General features: G+C 47.4%; 1 protein-coding gene across 3 annotated transcripts in view; it reads left to right on the plus strand.

Moving 5' to 3' along the window:
* The window catches only part of IL1RAPL1 (interleukin 1 receptor accessory protein like 1), a 990,401-nt gene that overhangs the window by 920,663 nt on the left and 48,860 nt on the right, over positions 1-20,878 (plus strand). For all 3 annotated transcript variants that reach the window (XM_056861980.1, XM_056861979.1, XM_056861981.1), the window contains 2 exons: positions 6,662-6,794; positions 11,571-11,716. In XM_056861980.1, the coding sequence (XP_056717958.1) occupies positions 6,662-6,794; positions 11,571-11,716 (279 nt within the window). The remainder of the gene's footprint in view (positions 1-6,661; positions 6,795-11,570; positions 11,717-20,878) is intronic.

The raw sequence follows: 20,878 nt of genomic DNA on the forward strand, positions 1-20,878 counted from the left end.
TGTTCAGGAGGCGGCTCCGGGTGCCATTGCGGGGAAGCAAAATGGGGCTTTAGAAGGCTGATATGGAAAACGGGGTGCACACGCCTCAGGGTTTTGGGGAGAGACAGTTCCACCGTGACAGGATTTATGATGCGAATGATGGGAAATGGGCCAATGTACTTAGCATTGAGCTTATGGCACGGACGGGTGGAACGCAGGTTCTTGGTGGAAAGGTATACCAGGTTACCCACTTGCAGGTCCCCACCGGGGGAACGATGCTTGTCAGCCTGCGCCTTGTATTTGCGCTTGGCTCGGTCAAGGTTGCTAACCAGCCAGGGCCATGTGGTACGGAGGGTGTGTGCCCAAGAGGCAATGTCGGCATCCCCTCCCCCTCCAAACCTTCTATTGGGGTGATAGGACCGAAGTCCTGTCCATACACCGCATAAAACGGGCTGAAGCCTGTGGACTGATGTACAGCATTATTGTAAGCATATTCTGCAAAAGGCAACAGTTCTACCCAGTCATCTTGGTGGTAGTTGACATAACAGCGCAAATAACATTCAAGTACAGCATTAACACGTTCGGTTTGACCATCCGTTTGGGGATGGTATGCACTAGACAACCCCTGCTCCACCCCCACCAATTTGAGAAAAGCTTTCCAAAACTTAGCAACGAAACTACTTCCGCGGTCGCAGATTATCTTGCGCGGAAACGAATGTAGTCTAAAGACATGTGACACGAAGAGGCGGGCCAACTTCTGAGCGGAGGGGATCCCCGCACATGGAACCAAATGTATTTGCTTAGAAAATAAGTCAGTAATAACCCATAACACAGTTTGTCCCCCGCTGAGAGGGAGATCCGTCATAAAATCCATAGCAATCACTTCCCAGGGTTTGCTGGGTGTTTCAAGTGGTTGCAGTAGTCCTGGAGGTTTGCCTTGAGAACGTTTGACTGTGGCGCAAACAGGACAGCTGCAAATGAAAGAGTCAATGTCAGAGCGCATTCCCCCCCACCAGAACTGCCTGCGCAATAGGTGAAGGGTCTTTAGGAATCCAAAGTGTCCAGCTGTCTTTACTCCATGAGCCAAGTGTAAGACGTCTTTTCGGAGCGCTTTGGGCACATACAATTTCGAGTCTTTGTACCAAGAGCCTCCTTGTCCGATTACACCAGGAGGCAGGATTTGATTAGAGTGTTCCGTAAGGCATTGTTCCCGAAGGGAATTTAAGAAAGATTTGGAGACGGGGACCCCCCCCCCCTTGTTTACAGCGGCAGTAGGAGCAGTTATGGGGGTTGACGAGGGGGAAGCGCTTACGTGCGGTGGTGCGCAGACTGCAGGCGGTTGGGCGGCCGGTTGGGTTGGGGGAGCTGGAGCGCCGGTTATCGTGGGTTTCCGTTGCGGGGGCAGCTGGGCAGTCGGTAGGACTGGAGGAGTTTGCATGCCGGCTACTGTGTGCTTTCGCTGGGGCAGCATCTGGGATCGAGTTTGTACAGCCAGTACGGGCAGGGCTTCTCTTTGCGCGGGCGTAAATAAAGAGTTTGTTGGCCGATCGAGTTTCGCCGGGTATTGAGGCAACCGGGAGAGAGCATCTGCGAGGACGTTTTGTTTTCCTGGGACATGCTTCAGGACAAAACGAAACTGAGCAAAGAATTCCGCCCAACGCTGTTGTTTCGCGGATAACTTATGGGTTCCTGTGAGGGCGGCTAGATTCTTGTGATCGGTCCAAACTTCGAAGGGGACTTTAGACCCTTCCAGGAATTGTCGCCATAGGGTAAGTGCATGGTAAACAGCTGAGGCTTCTTTCTCCCAAATAGGCCAGTTCAATTGGGAGTGCGCAAATTTCTTTGAGAAGTAAGCGCAGGGGTGAAGGAGACCATCTGGTCCTCTTTGGAGTAGGGCCCCTCCCATAGCTACGTCGGAGGCATCGACTTGTACAATGAACATTCGATTTGGGTCTGGGTGCCGTAGCACAGGTTCTGATGTGAAAAGGCGTTTGAGGGCTACAAAGGCGGTCTGGCATTGATCAGTCCACAGTATCTTAGCGGAGGGTAATGTAGCAGAGCTTTCTTTACCCTTGGTTTTCAGAAGGTCGGTGATGGGCAGTGCTATTTGGGCGAAGTTAGGGATAAATCCGCGGTAGAAATTAGCAAAGCCCAGAAACTGTTGTACTTGCTTGCGGTTGGAGGGAGGAGTCCAATCGAGGACGGATTGGACCTTGGCCGGGTCCATGCTAAGGCCATGGTGGGAGATTATATATCCCAAGAAAGTTATTTTGCTCTGGTGAAATTCGCATTTAGCCAGCTTTGCAAAGAGTTGGTGATTGCGTAGGCGGTGTAGAACTTCTCGGACCAAAGTGACGTGTTCGTCCATGGTTTTTGAATAAATAAGAATGTCATCCAAATAAACTACCACCCCGCGGTACAGTAAAACATGGAGGATTTCGTTGATGAGTTGCATGAAGACCCCCGGGGCCCCTTTTAACCCGAAGGGCATCACAAGGAATTCAAACATTCCAAAACAGCTAGAGAAGGCAGTGAGGTGTTCGTCCCCCTCGCGGATACGGACGCTGTAGTAGGCTTCTACTAGGTCCAATTTGGAGAAAATACGTCCCTCTTGTAGTTGTCCCAAAATATCTGAAATTAGCGGTATAGGATAGGCGTTGGCTTGAGTAACTGCATTGAGTTTTCGGAAGTCAATGCAGAGGCGTAGGTCGCCCTCCTTTTTTCGGACGAAAAACGCGGGGGCTGAGTTGGGAGCATTCGATGGGTGAATGAACCCTCTGGCAAGGTTTTTGTCCAAAAAGTCCCGTAGTACTGTGCGCTCGGAAGTGCTCATTGGGTAAATTTTACTCTTGGTTAATGTACAGTCCTTCACCACTTCAATTGCACAGTCAGTAGCCCGGTGGGGGGGGGGGTAAGGCATCACATTCTTTAATGTTAAAGACATCCGCAAAGTCCTGGTATATATCAGGGAGGGATGGCGGTTATGGGACTTCGGAGATTAATGCCGAAGCGGGTGGAGACAGCACCGCAACTTGCTGTCGGTGCTGGTCACATTTGGGGTTGACAAAGGAGATCGTGTTCGTCTCCCAGTCTATACTGGGACAATGACCTTTAATCCAGTTAATTCCCAGGACCACTTCAAATTGGATAGGGGCTATGGTAAAGTCTATTTGCTCCCAGTGGGATCCAATTCCCATCGCCACCCCTATAGTGCGATGATCAACTGGGCCCCCTTTGAAATGGCTCCCATCCATTTTGGCAAATTGGACGGGGGCTGGTAAAGCCTCGGACTTGACTTTGAGTGCTGCAAATGTGGCCTCATTGATGAGAGTGCGACCGCAACCGGAGTCAATAAGTGCCTTGACAGGCAGTTGGGGACCCCCTTTATAGTGTTGCAACACTGCGTCCACATACACCGTATTTTCTACTTCTTTCACCTTCGTCGGTTTCGTAGGTTTTCCAGGAGAAACTGCGGGGGTCTGCGGGGACGTTCCATTCACCGCAGAGTGTGATCGGTTATTAGACAGGTCAAGAGGCGAGTCCAGGTTTAGCACTGGGGTATCCTGGAGATGATCCCCGTCCGAAGATGGAGAATTGTCCCCCACTGGGGCACTTGTAATCCGAGACCCGGAGGGGTCTGTAGAAACAGGAAGATCAGGAGAGTCTCTGAACTGAAGTGCAGAGGGTATGAACCGACTTGGCGTTGTACTGTGGGCGGTCGCGGCGCCTCCGCGTTGAGACCTTCCCCGGTTTTGTGAGAGGTCAGGAAGCGAGTCCAGGGTTAACGCTGGGGTATCCCAGGGAAGATCCCTGTCCGAAGACGAAGAATTGTCCCCCACTGGGGCACTTGTAATCCAGGACCCGGAGGGGTCTGTAGAAGTAGGGAGTGCAGAGGGTGTGGGCCGTCCCGGTGCTGTACTGCGGGTGGCTGCGGTGCCTCTGCATTGAGGTCGTCCCCGAGCTCGGGGCAATGCATTCGGTCGAGGGAGTTCCAGGCGTTGAGGACATGCTGAAACAAAGTGGTTCATCGCGCCGCTAACGAGGCAAGCTCCCCTTTGGAATCGGGATTCGCGATCTTGAGGGGGCCGTGCTGATCTCTGCGGGCAGGGAACGGAGGCTTCGGGGGGAGGCTTTTGGCCTCCCCTCACCTTGGGTCGCTGACAAGGTAATATCTCTGCCGAGCCGGCAAAAGAGATCTTCAGTTTGCGTGGTCTCCATGGAACTGGAGGTAGTACGGGTGCTGGTGTAGATCCAAGCAAAGGGGTCCCTGGACTTCCTGGCGGTGGCAGGACGGGAGCTCTGGGGTCTCCTGGCGCCACAGGCACTGCTAGAGTTACTGGCAACATGGGCATTCCGCCCAGCCGCAGGTTGCTGCGGTTGAGCCTGATCAGGAGACCTTGGTTGTGGAGCTGGGGCCGAGCCATCCGGGTCGGCTTGTATCTGCTGCAAGCAGTCGTTGTCGTGAAGCAAAACGTGCATTTGACCCTGCAAGTGGGCCACCCGGTCTATGTGTTCCCGATTGTGCTGTCGGAGCAAAAACATATCCTTGCCCGCATCACCTAAGCGACGGGGCTGGCTGATTCGAAGGTTTGCAGTCCAGAGAGTTTCCTCATAGTGCAAGTCCTCTTTGGTCCCCTTACGATCCACTAAAACTTGATCCGCTTCAAGTTTGGTGGTCAGGGTCGTGGTTACTAGTGGCAGAGCTTCCTGCTCCCATGCCGAAATAGATCCGGCTTGATCCGGAAGATCCAGTTGCGGCTGGACCTGAACCGCTAAGGTCGCTGCGCTGACACCAAAGACGGGGGTTGACAGCTTAGCAATCCCGGCCATTGAAGCGGTGGTCGAGGTCATTCCGTGGAAGAGCGCAACCATCCGTTTTGCCAGTGCTTTTAACCCGGCTCCGCACAACTGGACCAGTTGAGCATCCTCCACTAGACAATCTGACACTAGGAGGTCGTGGCGGGCACTGGCCTCCACGCTGCGCCCGTACAAGTCCAGTCAGGCGGCTACGTTCCACTTCTGCCCGATGAACGTTGTCTAGGGCGTCCTCAAAGGAAGGTATCAAGGAGGAGACCCTTCCAGGGCTCCGGCTCCGGGGAACAGACCCATCGGGACCGGGGTGAACCACACCGGGCTCACTCGGAGAGCTCTGTCGTAGCTCCCATCCGAGTGGCAGGCGAGCCACACGGGGCTCCAGTCACGGTAAACTCACTCGGAGAGCTTTGTCTTAGCTCCCGTCCGGGTGGCAGGCGAACCCTCCTGGGCTCCAGCCTGACTGTAAACTCACTCGGAGAGCTTTGTCTTAGCTCCCATCCGAGTGGCAGGCGAACCCTCCTGGGCTCCAGCCTGACTGATGAAAAGGGTGATGGGTGATAGCTGTCATAATGTGAGCTCTTGATCCATAGAACCAGAAATCACCACAGAGACAATCAGATTCCAAGCAGATGGCTTTTACTGGTCAAATAGGCAATACAGTGCATTGAGGATAAGATGACAGCTATGAGTTGTCTTGCTCGTTAGTTGGAAATATAAGGCATAGAAACGGCGGGAGATTACAAAGCATAAACAGAGCATTATTTCCCAGGAGTGGCGTTCCCAAGCTTTGGTATGTGTAGCCGTCCTTGAAGACTGGACGGTTCAGCAGAGAAACGAAAGGAAACATCTAAACCGAGATAACAGCCTGACAATTAGACACTGCTCTTTCCATTTGATTTGGAAAAGGTTTGTGGTCAAGATGTGCCTTAACAGCACAGCTTTTCTTCCCCTTAAGCTCTAATGTGTCTCTGGGCTTGGCTGTGAGGTTCTTCAGCTGCCCTCAGCAATCCCAAAAAGTCACTTCCTCAGACAGGTAGATCTTAAGCAGATAAACGTTTATTCAGGAGCACGCAGGTAGAGCATGAGCAATCCACAAGTTCAAAGCTGCTAATGACCACTCAACCTACAAAGGATAACTTTAAGCACAAAGCACGCAAGCGGCCTGGGAATCGGGAGATAACGAGCCGGGTAAGAAACAGGGAGTAAAGGGAGGGAAGGGAAGCAGGGAATGAGCTCAGCCATAATACCGGAGTTGCCCCCTGAAAGCTCAAGGACGCGCAGGGGGGTGAGCGGGGACCATCTGGGCAGCGTAAGAAAACGAAACCAAATATACACTGAAACAGACCTGGACCTAACTCACGTCAAGAGCCTGCCTGAACAGCACAGCTCCTGACATTGGCCAGTGTTCCACAGAGCCTTACAAGTGAATTTTATGAGTATCAGTTCTGTCTGAGCTTTGTACCTAGGATTATGCCTAAAAATATATTAAATCTAAAATGATATTCTGCGTATCACTGGATCATATTTTGTAATAAAAAATATCTCCAACTATTACAAGCTGTGCAAATTTGTATGAGTTCAACAATACCTCTAAAATAATTCAGTTTACTGCAATGACCTTTTATTAAAAGAGTGGATTTTTGGACTGTTGCTTATTCTTTATAACTTTTTTCTCTCCCACAAACTATGTATTCAACAACTGTGTGAAGTAAAGATTGCTTCTATAGCATTTAATTTTAATACAAGCTTTTAAGTAGTACTTTCTTTGATTTGCCTAAGAAACTGTTACTTAACAGTTGATCTTAACTTGAAACATTTTTGCAAGTTTTGGAATAACGTATTTTCATTATTATTATTTTTTCAACAGGCCATTCTGCTAATCTCACCTGCCGAGCATTCTTTGGATACAGTGGAGAAGTCAGTCCTTTAATGTACTGGATGAAAGGCGAAAAGTTTATTGAGGATTTGGATGAAAGTCGGGTTTGGGAAAGTGATATTAGGTAATTTCAGGACTAATCTCTAGTTCTCTGTAGAAAGTAAAGCACTATATAAAGGAAACAACAGGCATTCATTACTAGATATTGTTGAAGGCTTTCACGGTCAGAGTTCATTGGTTCTTGTAGGTTATCCGGGCTGTGTGACCGTGGTCTTGGTATTTTCTTTCCTGATGTTTTGCCAGCAGCTGTGGAAGGCATCTTCAGAGGACAGCTGCTGGCGAAACGTCAGGAAAGAAAATACCAAGACCACGGTCACACAGCATGGATAACCTACAAGAACCAATTCATCACTAGATTATGCATTGAAACACTGTATGGCTGCTTTTTTTTGCCTCTCTAAGAGCCCATTCCTGAGACCACAGGCAGGCCATGGCGAGTGGCCATGGCGCAGCAATGGTGGTGCCGGTAGGCCTCCTAAGTGGCTTCACGGCGATATGTGCCTTCATGAAAAAGGCAAAAGTTGCAAAAGAAGTGAGAGGCCGAGGAGTGGGACGGCGGGGCAGGCACGCCATGGCAGAGGAATGCCAGGGTGCGGCCTCAGGCCAGCCAAGGCCAGCTGAGTTTGCAGGGCCACTTCCGGGGGAGGGATCTCGCTGCGAGGAGGTGGGCCACCAGGGATGGGTGGGGCAGCCCATGGAAGGGGAGGGGCTGCCGTAAGGAAAGGAAGGCAGGTCGAAGGGCAGGGGCTGTGAGGGAGGCAGGCCAAGCGGGGCAGGAGCAGGAGGACGGGAGACTTCCCGGAGGGGCCAGGAGAAGGGCAATGGCAGGCACTGGCTGCCTCGGAAAGGACCGCCGTGCACTTGCCAATACCACCTTCATGGTCTCCTGCACACACCCTGCATGTGCTCCCATGAGTATACTGTCAGCCGGGACTGACACAAGGCCGAGTGCGGGGAGGTGGAAGTGGTCTCATGGTGCTCTGGAGTTTGTGCTGATGACAGGAGAGAGTAAGGGCATGTGTGAGGGTTCCCAACCTCCCTGTGCAGTTTCCATAAAATCACTTGCTCAGACGGTCATGCAGAAACAAGGAACTTTATTGAAAGCTTCAGGTTAGACTAGGCGCTACAATTCCAAAGTTGCAAGTGCTAGCAATTGCACAAAGGCAGAATTATAACCCCTACAGGAAAGCAGATGTCAAGTACATGTTATGGGAACTACAAGATAATTGTGCATGGTACAGGAACATCAAAGATCTCAGGAAGCTCGTTACTGCTATCTACACACCAAGGCCATAGCTGGTGGGAGGGGGTCGGGGAGAGCAAGGGAGGAGGATGGCGGGTAGAGGCATTCCAACCTGGGGCCTGCTGGAAGCAGCGCCTGAACCAAAGAAAGTCAAAAGGCCTGGACTGCTTTTACGAGTCAAGGCGCGAGCACACAGAGCAAAAGCTGACAGGTCCTCACAGCATGGTCACGTCCTGGAATTGGGGTGGAGGGCTGAGAATGGGCTGGGACCTCTGAGCGGTGGGCGGCCTGTCAACGTCCGCATGAGTGGCTCATTAGCAGCCTGACACTCTCACTCTTCCCATTTCCCTCTCCAAAAATTCCTGCATCCACACAGCCCACTCACGAAGCCCCCCCCCCAAAAAAAAGATGCATGAGTGATGATTCCAAGGCAGACCACCACCTCATTGTGCCCTGCAGGGATAGCTGGGCCGGACCCCTGTCTTCCACCCTTCCACCCCCTCATGATCCCTTCTCCACACAGTCACACGGATGGGCAAGGTATAAAAAATGTCTTTATTGAAACAGGGTGTGTTAAGGGAGGGTGGGTGGGGCGGAAACAGCAGCAAGTGGCGAGGGAAGACCAGTTTCCAATAAGATGTTGGTGGGGGCCAAGGGAATGTAGAGGCAGCAAGGTGGTGGGAGCCAATGCCATTGCTTCCTCGGGGGCCTCCTTCTCTCCTTGTGTCTGTGGGTGTGTGTTAGGGTGATGGAGACCAGCAGGCCGCAGCAGACACCTGCAACGAGAAAGAAGGGCCTGGGGATTGACGGGCAGCTGACCCCTGGGCGGCATGGCAGCCACCCAGGGGTCTCGCTCCAGTGGCATGGGGGTGGTCCCAGCCCGTAGCTGTGGCACGCATCGCCAGACTCATCTGAATGTGTCCCGTGGAGGATGGAGCTCAGCTGAGAGTGGCGGGCGACTGGCTGGGCGGCGAACATCTGCGCTGGGGGAGAGGCAGAGCAGCATGGAGGCGGTGGCCTCTCATAAACAGCATTGGCATCTGTAAAAAAATCAGATAGGGGTGAGATCCTCCCCCAGGCCAGCCCCCCCCCCACAAAGCCTGTCTCTTGAGTGAGGGCAGGTGTGCACCTCGACAAGAGCAACGCCTCGAGTGGAGGGGAAAATATGGAGGTAGACTTCAGAGATGCTCCCCACCAGAACCCCCCCCCCAGGGAGGGCAGTTTAGCCAAGAGCCATGCACGGCCCCCGCAGAGAGCGGAGTTTGAGCAAGAGCCATGCACAGGCCCCCAGAGAGGGGAGTTTGAGCGTGAAAACCGCAAAGTCCCCCCAGAGAGGAGAGTTGGAGGGAGAACCATGCACAGTCCCCACAGAGAGGGGAATTTGAGCGCAAAAACCACAAAGTCCCAACCCCCCCGGCACAGCCCGGCAGAATGCCGACCCATCTGAGGCTTACCTGTCAAGTGAGCGCCAGCCACGAAGTGCGGCTTTTGAGGGGAGTTCGCCGCTCCAAGGACCCTCCTCCAGTGGGGCGCTGCCACTTCCTGCCCTTGCCCCATTGGCCGGCCTCTAGTTGGCTTCCAGAGGCACCAGGCGGAGAGGGGCAGTGCTTGGCCGCGGCGGCGAGATGAGGGTCCGGAGCGTTTGCATGGCGGTCTATGGGCTGCACCAAGTCAAGACCTGGCGTAACTTTTCGGCAGCAAAAGGGGATGTTCCCGGGCTGAATGGCCCTTAGGAGGACAACTAGCTGCGGGAACGCCCCCGGAAACACCCCCATGGCTGCCAGCGGCTGCCTCTGCGCCGCTCAACTGCTAGTGCGCCCTTTGCGCCGGCGCGGCTGCGCCACTCCCCTCTGCTGACTACCGCTGCCTCCATAACTGGCCGCGTGCTGTTACACTATGATTGGAACTAGATTAATGATGGGACATACTCCTTCGCACAATGAGTAGTTAACTTGTGGCACTCAGTACCACAAGATATGGTGATGACTACTGGTTTAGAAGATTTTAAAAGAGGGTTGGACAGATTTAGGGACAATAAGTCTATCATTAGTTATAAACCCTAGTAACCAAATTGGACCTCTGTGCTCAGAGGGATTCAATAACTGACAGATGCCAGGGAGCAGTCAGCAGGTGATGGCTGTAGTTCGCAGTTGCTGCTTGTGGGTTTCCCTGTTATATGTGACTAGCCACTGATGGAAACAGGATTCTGGACTAAATAAACCATTGGACTGATCCAGCATGGCTACATTTATGCTTTTATGTAAAAGAATAATGGTCTAGGGAGGAGTCTGAAAGGGAAAGGAAGCTGACAGGGCATAATCAACAAATAGACAATATAGGCCAGCAGTTTATACATTTTCTTGAAATAGGCAGCTAATTTTATGGTTGCAGGCTGTGTATGGTTTAGACAGAAAAGTAATGGAGAAAATCTGTTCAGTAATATATGTAATAACATGAAAACAGAATTAAAATTATTATATTTGACAACAAGAAAATATGAAAGCTACATTTTCACCCCAAAGATGAATTCATTTTATTCCACAAAGCTTCAATTTCAATGTACTAAATTTTATGAATAGCTGGCATGTTGTATTGCTTATTTAAATTTATCCCAGAGCTACTTGGCTAGACACTTTGAGCCTTTAAAAGTTTAAAAGAAATTGTGTGTTTTAATTTGCTCCTTTTGTGCTTCCTTTGGAAGGACCCTGAAGTATTTTTATTTTATTTTTTTCTTGAGGGGTGGTGACAGTGTAAAAAAATGTCTTTACTTTTCTGCTTGAAATTGCTAAGGCAGAACAAGGGATGGTGTGTCATTTCTCCCTGTTTGCACTCAAAGTGCTTATTTTCATCCTCCATGGATGTAGGTCTTTTAAAGAACTCTTTATCTTAAACTTTTCATAACATTCTTCTGTATAGTTTGAGAAACAGTAACCACATCACTCAGTCACAATAAAGGATATTTCAGTATAGCAAGAGATTCAGAATTTTACCATGTCAGTCAAATGTACCAAGTTTATATATGTATGTACGTACATATAAGAAATTCTAATGTGTGTCGGTGTGAATATGAAGAATTTTGTGCAGCATAAGAAATTATTGTGTGTGTGTATATGAAGAATTTTGTGCAGCATTCAATTTGTGTAGTTATTATGTCAGCTATTAAATTTTACCTCTTCATATCATAGATATCAAACAGACATAAAAGTACTTTATGTTATACTCAACAAATAATCCCTTTCTCCAGACTTGTTCTGTACTCCATGATTTCAATGAGACCTTTAAAAACTTTTTAAAGAGCATGTAAACCTTTGCCAACATTTTGTGCACTACCCCAGTATCTTATCAGGATGTTCCTAATGCCAGCAAATTAATTGCTGCTTCTATTAGCATCTACAAAACTAAACATCCTTATTAATAATAAGGAAGAAAAAGGAAGAAAAGGGCATTATATACCTTAATTAAGATTAATAGTACACTGTAGCCAATCTGAAACCGGAGTGTTTCTATTTGTGAGAAACCTCACATCAAAATTATCTTTTGCTTTGATACTCTGTAAATAATGTTTGCATATGAATAATTTGATTTTTCTTGCACCAGAGTTCTTAAGGAACATCTTGGAGAACAAGAAGTTTCCATCTCATTAATCCTTGATTCAGTGGAAGAAGGAGACCTCGGAAATTACTCGTGTTACGTTGAAAATGGATATGGCCGCAGACACGCCACCGTTATTCTACTTAAAAGGGGTGAATTTATTTTTTTAATGCAAATTATTTGCACTGTGTTTTATAAAACTATCTTCTGATTTGTTCCATAACTCTCTGGTCCTTGGTACGTGGACAGTAAATGTTGATCATTCTTTCTTGTTGGGGATCAGGATGTTAAAGAAATGAATAAGGAAAAGCCAACATTAAAAAATGGCCGTGTGCTGAAAAAATACAGTTAAATATACTGTTTAACAATGTTTATATAGAAGCTGCTTTAACAACTGGGGAATATGGGAACTAATAAAAATTTACTAGAACTAGCTGGCAGGAAACTATTGATGATAGAGGTTTAATAATTTTCGGTAAGAAATATATCTAAATAATACAATAGAGAGGTTCAAATGCATTGTGGAAGGGGAAGTGAGGAAACTTGCTGTGAAATGAATTCCAGTTTGCAAAGTTTTGTGGGGTTGTTGTTCTGTGTTTAATATTTTTGAAAATTATGAAAGGTCTGACATTCACTCCTTGCTAAAATTTGGAAACTAGGAAGTAGAAACTTATATATACCCTGAGTGACCTCTAATGTATTATTCACACACAGGTATCTAGGCATCTACTATATCCCTTGTAAAGGCTGGTGCTGTGTGACTAGGCTCTCCCTGATGAGTGCAAATAACTGGTAGACTAGTGGTCCCCAACCTTTTTTAGCCTGCAGGCACATGAGGAATTCTGATAGAGGGTGGTGGGCTCAACAACAAAATGGCTGCTGCAGCAGGCAAACCCAGCCACATGTCAGGGAGTGACTCTATGGCATTGAAGTCCCTCCCCTCTCCAAACTCCACCCTCCTCAGGCTCAACCCCCAAAATCTCCAGGTATTTTCCAGCCTGGAGCTGGCAACCCATTGGAGCCCATTTGTGACATATTGGGGATACCTGTGGTAGACCATGCTCTCCATGGACAGATGGCATTAAAGCAGTGGACAACCCAGTCTAATAGTTAAAATGCAGTCAAGCTGGTTCTGTACAGATAGTTTTTGTGGTTTGTACCACCCAACAACAGCATTAAGGCACCCTTGACAGTCTGCCCCAGGGAAGCTCAAAAGGATTGGAGGCAATGAGCAAGTCTGGATGGGAGAATACTGACACTCTGGCCCAGGTGGTTTAAGGCAGGACATGGCTGTGGAGAGCAGGGGCTGAACAAGGAGGGGGAACAGAGAAGAGGAGGGCAGAGCTTAGCTCAAGGGCCACGTGTGACACTGAGGCTATAAAAAGGGAGGACAGGGAAATGGGAGGAGGCTGACAGGAGAAAAAGAAGGATAAAGAAGGAAGCAGGTTGCAGCATCTTGGCTCTTCTCCTATGTATGCAGTATAACTCTGAGGAAGGTGAGGTTAACCACACCTTCAGATGTGTGGATTAGTGAATAAAGCAACCTGCATAAGGAATAGTGAGTGGGCTAGTGATTTCAAGACCACATGGACTCCAGTATGATGTTCCTCTGCCCCCAGAGGATGCTACATCATGTATTAATCAATTGTACAATTTACATCCTACATGGATAATAATATCTTCACTGTAATGTATGGACAGGGCTACAACTATTTCTCTGAACAGTGATGCCACCACTGGACAGGGCACTGGCAGATGCCGACAACACCATCTACTTATCAACAGCAATTCACTGACAAATAATGCCATATGTATTTCTGTACCAACTATTACTTCTGTGTATACAGTAGTACTGGAAGATCGTTACCACATGTGTAACACAAGATTGTTACCTTTCACGTGTACTCTTAGCCATGTGTGGATTCTCTAAAATAGGTTTAGGACACTTGCCCTGAACCTGAACCAGTCTGGAGAATGAAGCTCAGTGTCAAGGGGAAACCTCTTCCAGCTTCCACAGCCTGGCTAGTTTGGGAAACAGAAGCATTTGCCAATTAGTGGGAGAAGAATATGTGATTTGGGGATCCTTACCCGATAGCGAGCAAACAAGCTCAAAGTTCCTGTATATGGCTACCACTAACCACGAAACAACCAGATCCTTGCCAAAGTAAAGTTTCAAATTGATTGGGGGAAATGTAGGGCTAAGGGAATTGAAAGAAATACTCAAGCATAAGAACAATGCAATCGTTGTGCTCGGAGGGACATGCATATGAAGAGTTCAATGAGAGAAGAGAAAAACAAAATAAAAGCCAAGCCACTTGCTGAGTGAAAATTCTGCATCTAGTGTTGCCAGGTCTCCCCAGGCCACCGGCAGGAGTTTTGTGGGGTGGGGCTGCGAGTAGCACTCTGTGCATGTGGAGCCATCGCTGGGTTTATCCCAGAAGTGCCAGCATCGCACCAGGACACTCGAACACTGTCTTCCAAAGGGGAGAGTGCTAGAGGAGCCTTCCCCCCCGCCATCACAATGCTGGTGCTTCTGGGGTGAACCTGGAAGTGTCTTCATCGCGCCACTTGCACAGATTGCTCCTTCCCTTTGGCTGGCCTGCTTCTGCCCACCAACCAGCTGAAGGGGGGAGGGTAGCCCAGTTAATTGATGGGCAATTGCCTGCCATAACCGGGCAAATGAGATCCCTATCTGCACCAGGGAATGGCCATGAGGAGAAGTGGGAGAGAGGAATATAAAGACTGGGAAAGGAGAGGTTTTAAGAGAAAAGGTGTGAGCAGAGAAGCAGTTTACATATCCTCAGTTTGCTGAGCTGGGTAGAGTATAGTGTCTTTTTAGCTGATTCAGAGATTCAGTGTATGGGATCTTTAGGCAAAGCTTCCAAATGTCCCAAATAGTAAGAAGATTTGCCGGTTCCAGAACAGAAGACTGGCATTGACAGCCTCTGAGCCAGCAGAGGGATGAGGCTGTACAATTTTGGCGTTCACAGCAGTGATAGCTATAGGACCCTGTACAAAAGAATATCAAAGAAATGATTGTAGAGTCCAGGAATTCAGGGTGAGAACCTGTTGATTTCCTGGCTACAATTGATTTAATGGGGGGGGGAGGGGAATTTAACAAAAGGTAACAAAAGGGGATTGCATCCATGCAGGGTGGACAAAGGGGCTGGCAGCTTGGAAGGAGATATGCAGGCAAAGTCAGTAAAAGTAATCAAGCTCACCTAGCAGCTTGATAGTAATTAGATTTTGTAATGAGGAAGACTTGTCCTGGCTGATGAAATTACATTGATAGCAGTAGGTGAGTGCAAGCCCCTGTGGTGATGGTAAGGTTGCCAGGTCCATTCTGGAAACTGGGGGGGGGGGGATGTGAGGGGCTTACCAAGAAACAGAGGGAGGCTTAGGCCTCATCTCTAGTAATACAGCGATGTCACTTTTGGCATGCACTGGAAGTGATGTCATGATATCACCAGTGTCATGACAATGCTCTGATATTTGGGAAAAATTCTATGTTCAAAATGGCTTGCCCAAATACCACAGCATCGCTGTGACAACGTCACTTCCAGTTCATGCTGGAAGTGACATTGCTGCATTGCTAGTGACAGTGGCCTAGGGCTGCTTCTCTGCCAGCAAGTCCTCCTACCAGCCAGCTGATCAGGGTAGGTCCTGGGGGAAGGGGATCCACCACCTCCAGTGGGAGGCTGGCAATCCTAAGGGATGGGTAGGCATCCAGATGTCCCATAAGTGAATCACTCACCTGCCCAAAGTTTTGGCCAATCATTAGCATAGCCTTAGGAGAGCCTTGACCTTACCTTCTCCAAAGCCACTGGCTGTGTTGGTTGTGTAGACAGGAGCGATTTGGATTCTGGGGCCACAGGCTAGGTTTTCTGAATCACAATCTACTAACACATGATGGAATTCACCTTTCAAGGTTGGGGAAGAATGTTTCTGGAAGAAATCTGGAGAGATTCATCAAGAGGGCTTTAAACTAATACCACAAGAGGAAGGAGACAACCAATGTAGGGATTTAAATGAAGGAGTGCAAACAGCAGAGGCCCACCTGGGAGGGATGGGTCTAAAGGAGACAAAGGTGTGGGGCTTCAGGTGTCTATGTACCAATGTCCAAAGCTTGGGCGATAAGAAGGAAGAGCTTGAGCTTCTAATGCAGTCAGAGGGATATGATTTAGTAGGCATTACAGAGATTTGGTGGGATGATTCCCATGACTGGAATGTAGTAGTGGATGGGTATGAGTTGTTCAAGAAGAACCAAAAAGAATGAAGAGGTGGCGGAGTGGTGCTGTATGTGAGGAGAGGGATTGCTTGTCAAGAAATACTAGAGGAGGAGGAGGGTGACAGCCCAGTGGAAAGTATCTGGTGGAGGATAAGGGAAGGAAGGACAAGCAGTATTGTGTTTGGAGTCTGCTATAGACCTCCTGACCAGGGTGAGGAGGTGGATGTTGCCCTCCTCGAGCAGCTTGACAGGGTATCCAAGCAACAAGTCCTGATAGTTATGGGTGATTTCAACTTCCCATGATGTGTGCTGGGAGACAAACTGTGCAAAGCGACCACAGCCATGCAAGTTCATCACCTTCCTGGCCGACAACTTCCTTCATCAAATAATGAAGGTCGCTATGAGGGGCTCAGCCATACTCACCATAATATTGACCAACAGGCAAAAGATGGTAAATGAGGTGGAGGTGGTGGGGACTTTCGGGGGAAGTGACCATCTCCATCTTGAATTCGTTTTGCTGTGGGGGACCACGGAAGTTATTAGCCACATGTGTCTGTTAGATTTTAGTAGGGCAGATTTTTAAAAACTCAGAGGCAGGATGAGAATTATTCCCTGGGCAAGAATGCTGGAAAGGAAAGGAGCAAATGAAGGGTGGGCTCTCCTAAAACAAGGGCTCTTGCAAGCTCAAGCTCTCACTATTCCAACAAGAAGGAAACATAGTAGAGGATTCAAGAAGCCAGTGTGGATGAACAGAGAACTGTATGATGAGCTAGGAGGGGGGAAAAGAACTGGAGGCAAGGGCATACCTCTAAAGAAGAGTATGTGCAGGTTGCTAGGCACTGTAGGTCAGCCATCAGAGAGGCCAAAGCTCACAGTGAGCTGATGCTGGCCAGAGAAGCCCGCTACAACAAAAAAAACTTTTTCAGATATGTGAGGAGCAAAGGCAAGGGAAAAGAGGCCATAGGCCCACTGTTGAGTGAAAATGGAGAAATTCTAATAGAGGACAAAGAGAAATCAGAAAGGCTCAATGTCTATTTTGCCTTCATTTTTTCCCCTGAAAAAGACAATGGGCTCATCTAGAGATGATAGTGGGCAAGGCCCAGTGTCTGGGCTGCTGGCTGCCATGAGCAGAGAGGTAGTTGAGAAGCACCTGGCTGCATTGGATGAATACAAATCCCCCGGGCCAGATGGTATGCACCCGAGAGCGCTCAAAGAACTTTCTAGATAGCTTGCAGAGCCTTTGTCCATCATCTTCCAGACCTCTTGGAGGATGGGAGATGTGCCACAAGACTGGAGGAGGGTGAACGTTATCTCAATTTTCAAAAAAGGAAGGAAGGATGACCCAGGAAACTACAGGCCAGTCAGTTTGACCTCTGTCCCAGGGAAGATACTGGAGCAGGTATTAAAGAGATCAATCTGCGAGTATCTGAAAGACAACTTGGTGATCCGGGGACATGGATTTGACCCCAACAGGTCCTGCCAGACCAACTTTGTTTCCTTCTTGATCAAGTGATGAGCACACTGGATCAAGGGTATGCGGTTGATGTTGTTTACCTACATTTCAGTAAGGCTTTTGACAGGGTCCCCATGATGTTCTGATGGGTAAACTAGAGGACTGTGGACCCTAGGACAGTTAGGTGGATAGGGAACTGGTAGGAGAAGTGCACTCAAAGAGTAGTTGTCAATGGCATTTCATCTGAATGGAGGGATGTGTCCAGTGGGGTGCCCCAGGGTTTGGCTCTGAGCCCGGCACTTTTCAATATTTTAATAAATGAGCTGGATGAAGGTGTGGAGGGACTACTCATTAAATTTGTAGACAACGCCGAATTGGGAGGAGCAGCGAACACACCAGAATAGATAGACAGAATTCAATGAGATCTGAACACACTGGAAAAGTTGGTGGATGTGAACAAGATGCAATTCAACAAGGATAAGTGCCGAGTTCTACATCTGAGTAACAAAAATTAGATGTACACATACTGGATGGGGGATGCACATCTTGGCAGCAGTGTGTATGAACAAGATCTTGGGGTACCAGTGGACCGTAAATTAAATATGAGCTGCCAGTGTGATGCAGCGACAAAAAAAATCTGATGTGATATTGGGGAGCATCAACAGAGGCATAACATCCAAGTTACAAGATGTCATAGTTCTGCTATACACAGCATTGGTCAGGCCACACCTGGAGTATTGTGTGCAGTTCTTGAGGCCTCACTTCAAAAAGGATGTGGGCAGAATCTAGCGGGTGCAGAGGAGAGCGATGAGGATTATCAGGGGCCTGGAGAGCAAGCCCTATGAGGAAAGGCTGAGGGAGTTGGGAATGCTTAGTCAGGAGAAGAGGAGGTTGAGGGGGGACATGATTGCTTTCTAAGTATTTGAAGGTCTGTCACTTAGAGGAGGGCAGGGAGCTGTTTCTGTTGGCAGTAGAAGAAAGGACTCACAATAACGTGTTTAAATTGTGGGCTGAAAGCTGGATATTAGGGGGAATTTTTTTTTACAGTAAGAGTAGTTCAGCAGTGAGATCAGCTACCTAAGGAGGTGGTGAGCTCCCCCTCACTGGCAATCTTTAAGCAGAGGCTGGACAAACACTTATCAGGGATGCTCTAGGCTGATCCTGCATTGAGCAGGGGGTTGGGCTAGATGGCCTCTATGGCCCCTTCCAACTCTATGATTCTATAAAAGCATAGCATTGCTAGCTCCTAAAATGGCTGCCAAAGCAAGTTTAGCCAAAATGGAGTCAGAGCAGACAGCACACATCTAGGAAGGTGGTCCCTGGTAACAAGATCATGCTTGTCTGTGGAAAGCCCCTCATTTGTTCTATCACCAGCCAATATACGCACTTTTCTCAAACTTATAGTCAATAAATCTTTTGTTAGTCCATTTCTTGCAAGCATATACTGGAGCACATATTGCTGTGAATTTAAAATGAGAAACTAACCTAATCTTACAGTCAATACACACCATACATTTGTGTGCTATTATGGTTCTGGGTGTATTATGCTGTAACTTGCTGTTTTTTGCATTACTTGCAACAGAGAATACCATTTCTACCTTCTGAACCTGATATCAGAGTTCTGGTCGTATCTCATGAAGTTACACAATCCTTTTTTACAGCTTTTCTTGACCCTATTTTGTGTTGGTTGGACAAATGGTTCATCATGTCATAATGCCATTTCCCTGGCCTCTTCCAATTTTATAAGTTTTAAAAATTATTTTTAATGTCTTTGTACATATCCACCTATTCATTAACCTTTGTGAGTAGTCTTTTTTTCTGATTGTGAACTAACTTCTTCAGCTTTACAACCTATCCCAACCCTTCCCACTGTTTTCAAGAGAAATGAGCAAGCCATTTCACTCGGGCAAGCCACATCAGAGATTTACAGTGACATCCTAAGCATACACCTCTCTATGTCCCTTGCTTAAGATGACACTACTACTGCTGCTAACTGTATTTAAAAGTCTAGCAGCACCATACCGAATGAAGTTGATCAGTATATCACATACAAGCCCATGCAGTCAAATACTTAATTTTATATTGTCTTCCAATACACAGATGTGCCCTATTGATCGATCTAATACAGATTTAAACTTTGTGATAAATAGAACAATTATTTGCACTACAAATGCCTTTCCTCATTTTAAGCTTCCTGTATGAAAACCCTCTGTGAGGTTTTTGACCTAATCATGTTGTTGAGCTTTGCAGTGTGATTTGTCCCAGTTCTGACCATTTAAGAGCCCTCAGTACTAAAAGACAATCAGATTACAGTAAATGGTTTCTCAAGAATGTGGTTATTCAGAGGTACTAAGGAATTTAAACATAATAAAAAAATAGAAATAAGAAAAGGAAGTTGTCAGGGGAAAACGGAATTTGAATTGTTTGAGAAGCTACTTGATTGTGTATATAAGATGTGAAACATACTTGATGCATGTATTCAGCATACTTAGCATTTTGACAACTTTTTCAGTAAGATGAGAAATTAGCTGTGACAGATTTTTAAAAAATTTCTCTGACCTTCTAACTCAGAAAATTCTACATAGCTACTAGGATCCTGTTTCTCACCATGGCAACATTTTATTAAGATCTCCTACATCTTGCTATGAGGCAATGTGTGTTATATATTAATGTTTAATTATTTATATACTATAAAGAGTAAGTTACAGTTTATGATCATATCAATATAGTTATTTGAAAATATTGCAATATTGGAACATGTATTAGCAGCACATGTCATATGGACAGCAGCACATGTCATATTCATTTAATGTAGTCTACAGTTCTTAGGAGCCCCATGACGCGGAATGGTAAGCTGCAGTACTGCAGTCCAAGCTCTGCTCATGACCTGAGTTCGATCCCGATGGAAGTCGATTTCAGGTAGCCGGCTCAAGGTTGACTCAGCCTTCCATCTTTCCAAGGTCGGTAAAATGAGTACCCAGCTTGCTGAGGTAAAGGGAAGATGACTGGGGAAGGCACTGGCAAGGTACCCAAGGTTGGGTAAAAGGAATGTATATATAGCAACTAGCAGCATATATATATATATATATATATATATATATATATATATATATATATATATATATATATATATATACACACACACACACACACGTATATAAATACTGTAAATATAATTTATTGGAAGCGCTATGTAAAGGTGAAAAATATTTTACAGATGTCAACCTTAGGATATTCCATTGCGCTATTTTAATGTTTTAAAAATATTTTTAACCTTTACATAGCGCTTCCAATAAATTATATTTACAGTATATATATATATTTTCCCCGATTCGGCGGTTTCCAGTTTGGATAGAGCTGAATTCAAAAAAAGGTGGAAAAACAAGGAGACGACTTCGGCGAATTTGGGGGCTCTGAATCAGCAGCATAACCGTCAGTTAGTAAGCAACTAGCAGCATTCTCCCGCTGCCAATGGTGGCCAAGCCGGGTCTTCTTCTGGCCAATTAGTCGTGGTTGAGTGCGTGAGCCCAGCTGCTGCACAGCCCGGGGAGAGAAAGAGAGAGTGTCTGTTTGTGTGAGAGAGAGATCCCCGTGGGGGGGGGGGGTGCGTGTGCACATTCACGCCTTTCCGTG

The sequence above is a fragment of the Euleptes europaea genome, chromosome 16 (assembly GCF_029931775.1).
Source record: "Euleptes europaea isolate rEulEur1 chromosome 16, rEulEur1.hap1, whole genome shotgun sequence".
NCBI lineage: Eukaryota > Metazoa > Chordata > Lepidosauria > Squamata > Sphaerodactylidae > Euleptes > Euleptes europaea.